The sequence below is a fragment of the Ipomoea nil genome, unplaced genomic scaffold (genome assembly GCF_001879475.1).
Source record: "Ipomoea nil cultivar Tokyo-kokei standard unplaced genomic scaffold, Asagao_1.1 scaffold2364, whole genome shotgun sequence".
NCBI classification, from domain to species: Eukaryota; Viridiplantae; Streptophyta; class Magnoliopsida; order Solanales; family Convolvulaceae; genus Ipomoea; species Ipomoea nil.
Genome location: NW_017618792.1, coordinates 6,658 through 7,500, shown reverse-complemented (window position 1 = coordinate 7,500; position 843 = coordinate 6,658). Strand labels below are relative to the sequence as shown.

Here is an 843-nt window from a genome sequence, read left to right as displayed (position 1 = left end):
TGCATGTCTGATCATTGCCCCATCATCATTAAGATGTTCAATAGTCAGGAATCAATCAATAGACCTTTCAAGTTCTTTAACATGTGGTTAACTCACCCGAAGTTCAAGCAAATTCTTCTGGACACTTGGACAATGAATATTCATGGCTCAAGGCAGTACACTTTTGTTCGCAAGCTTAAAGCCTTGAAAGCCCCCCTTAAAATCCTTAACAAAGAGGATTTTGGTCACATCTCTGAAAAAGCTTTAGCTGCTAACTCTGCTTATAATGATTTCCTGCACTCCGCTGATTTTAATGAGGATTCTGAAGATAATAGAATTGTTCTTCAAGGTTTAAGATCTAAAGCCCTGTTTCTTGCTGAAGCTGAAAGGCAGTTTATCTCCCAAAAGTTGAAGCTCAAACACTTGATTGATGCAGACAAGAGCACAAAATATTTTCATGACTTGGTCAAGAAATCAAACAAGGACAGAAGCATTACGTGCATCCTAGATCAGCATGGAATCCCAACAACTTCTTTAACTCAAGTTGGTGCTCTCTTTATAAGGGCCTACTTGGAAGCTCGAGTGAAAGGAGACCGTGTAAACAGCATTTCCTTCAGAATGGCCCCAAAATTTCTGTGTCTCAGCAACATTTTCTGATCGCTGATGTTTGCTCTACAGAAATAAGAAATGCTTTGTTTGGAATATGTGATCAAAAGGCACCTGGCCGGATGGATATTCAGCAGCTTTCTTAAAAAAAAATTGGGATTTGATTGGAGAAGACCTCACTGACTCAGTAAAAGAATTCTTCTCTTCTGGCCAGCTTCTCACGCAGGTTAACCATACAGTGATTACTCTTATCCCCAA

At 39.6% G+C, this 843-nt stretch overlaps 1 protein-coding gene across 1 annotated transcript in view; it reads left to right on the top strand.

The window, feature by feature from the left end:
* The window catches only part of LOC109152086, a 1,290-nt gene extending 654 nt beyond the window's left edge, over positions 1-636 (top strand). The window contains exon 1 of the mRNA XM_019299662.1: positions 1-636. This exon is cut by the window's left edge and continues 654 nt beyond it. Coding sequence (XP_019155207.1) covers positions 1-636 — 636 coding nt within the window.
* The last annotated feature ends 207 nt before the right edge of the window (positions 637-843 follow it).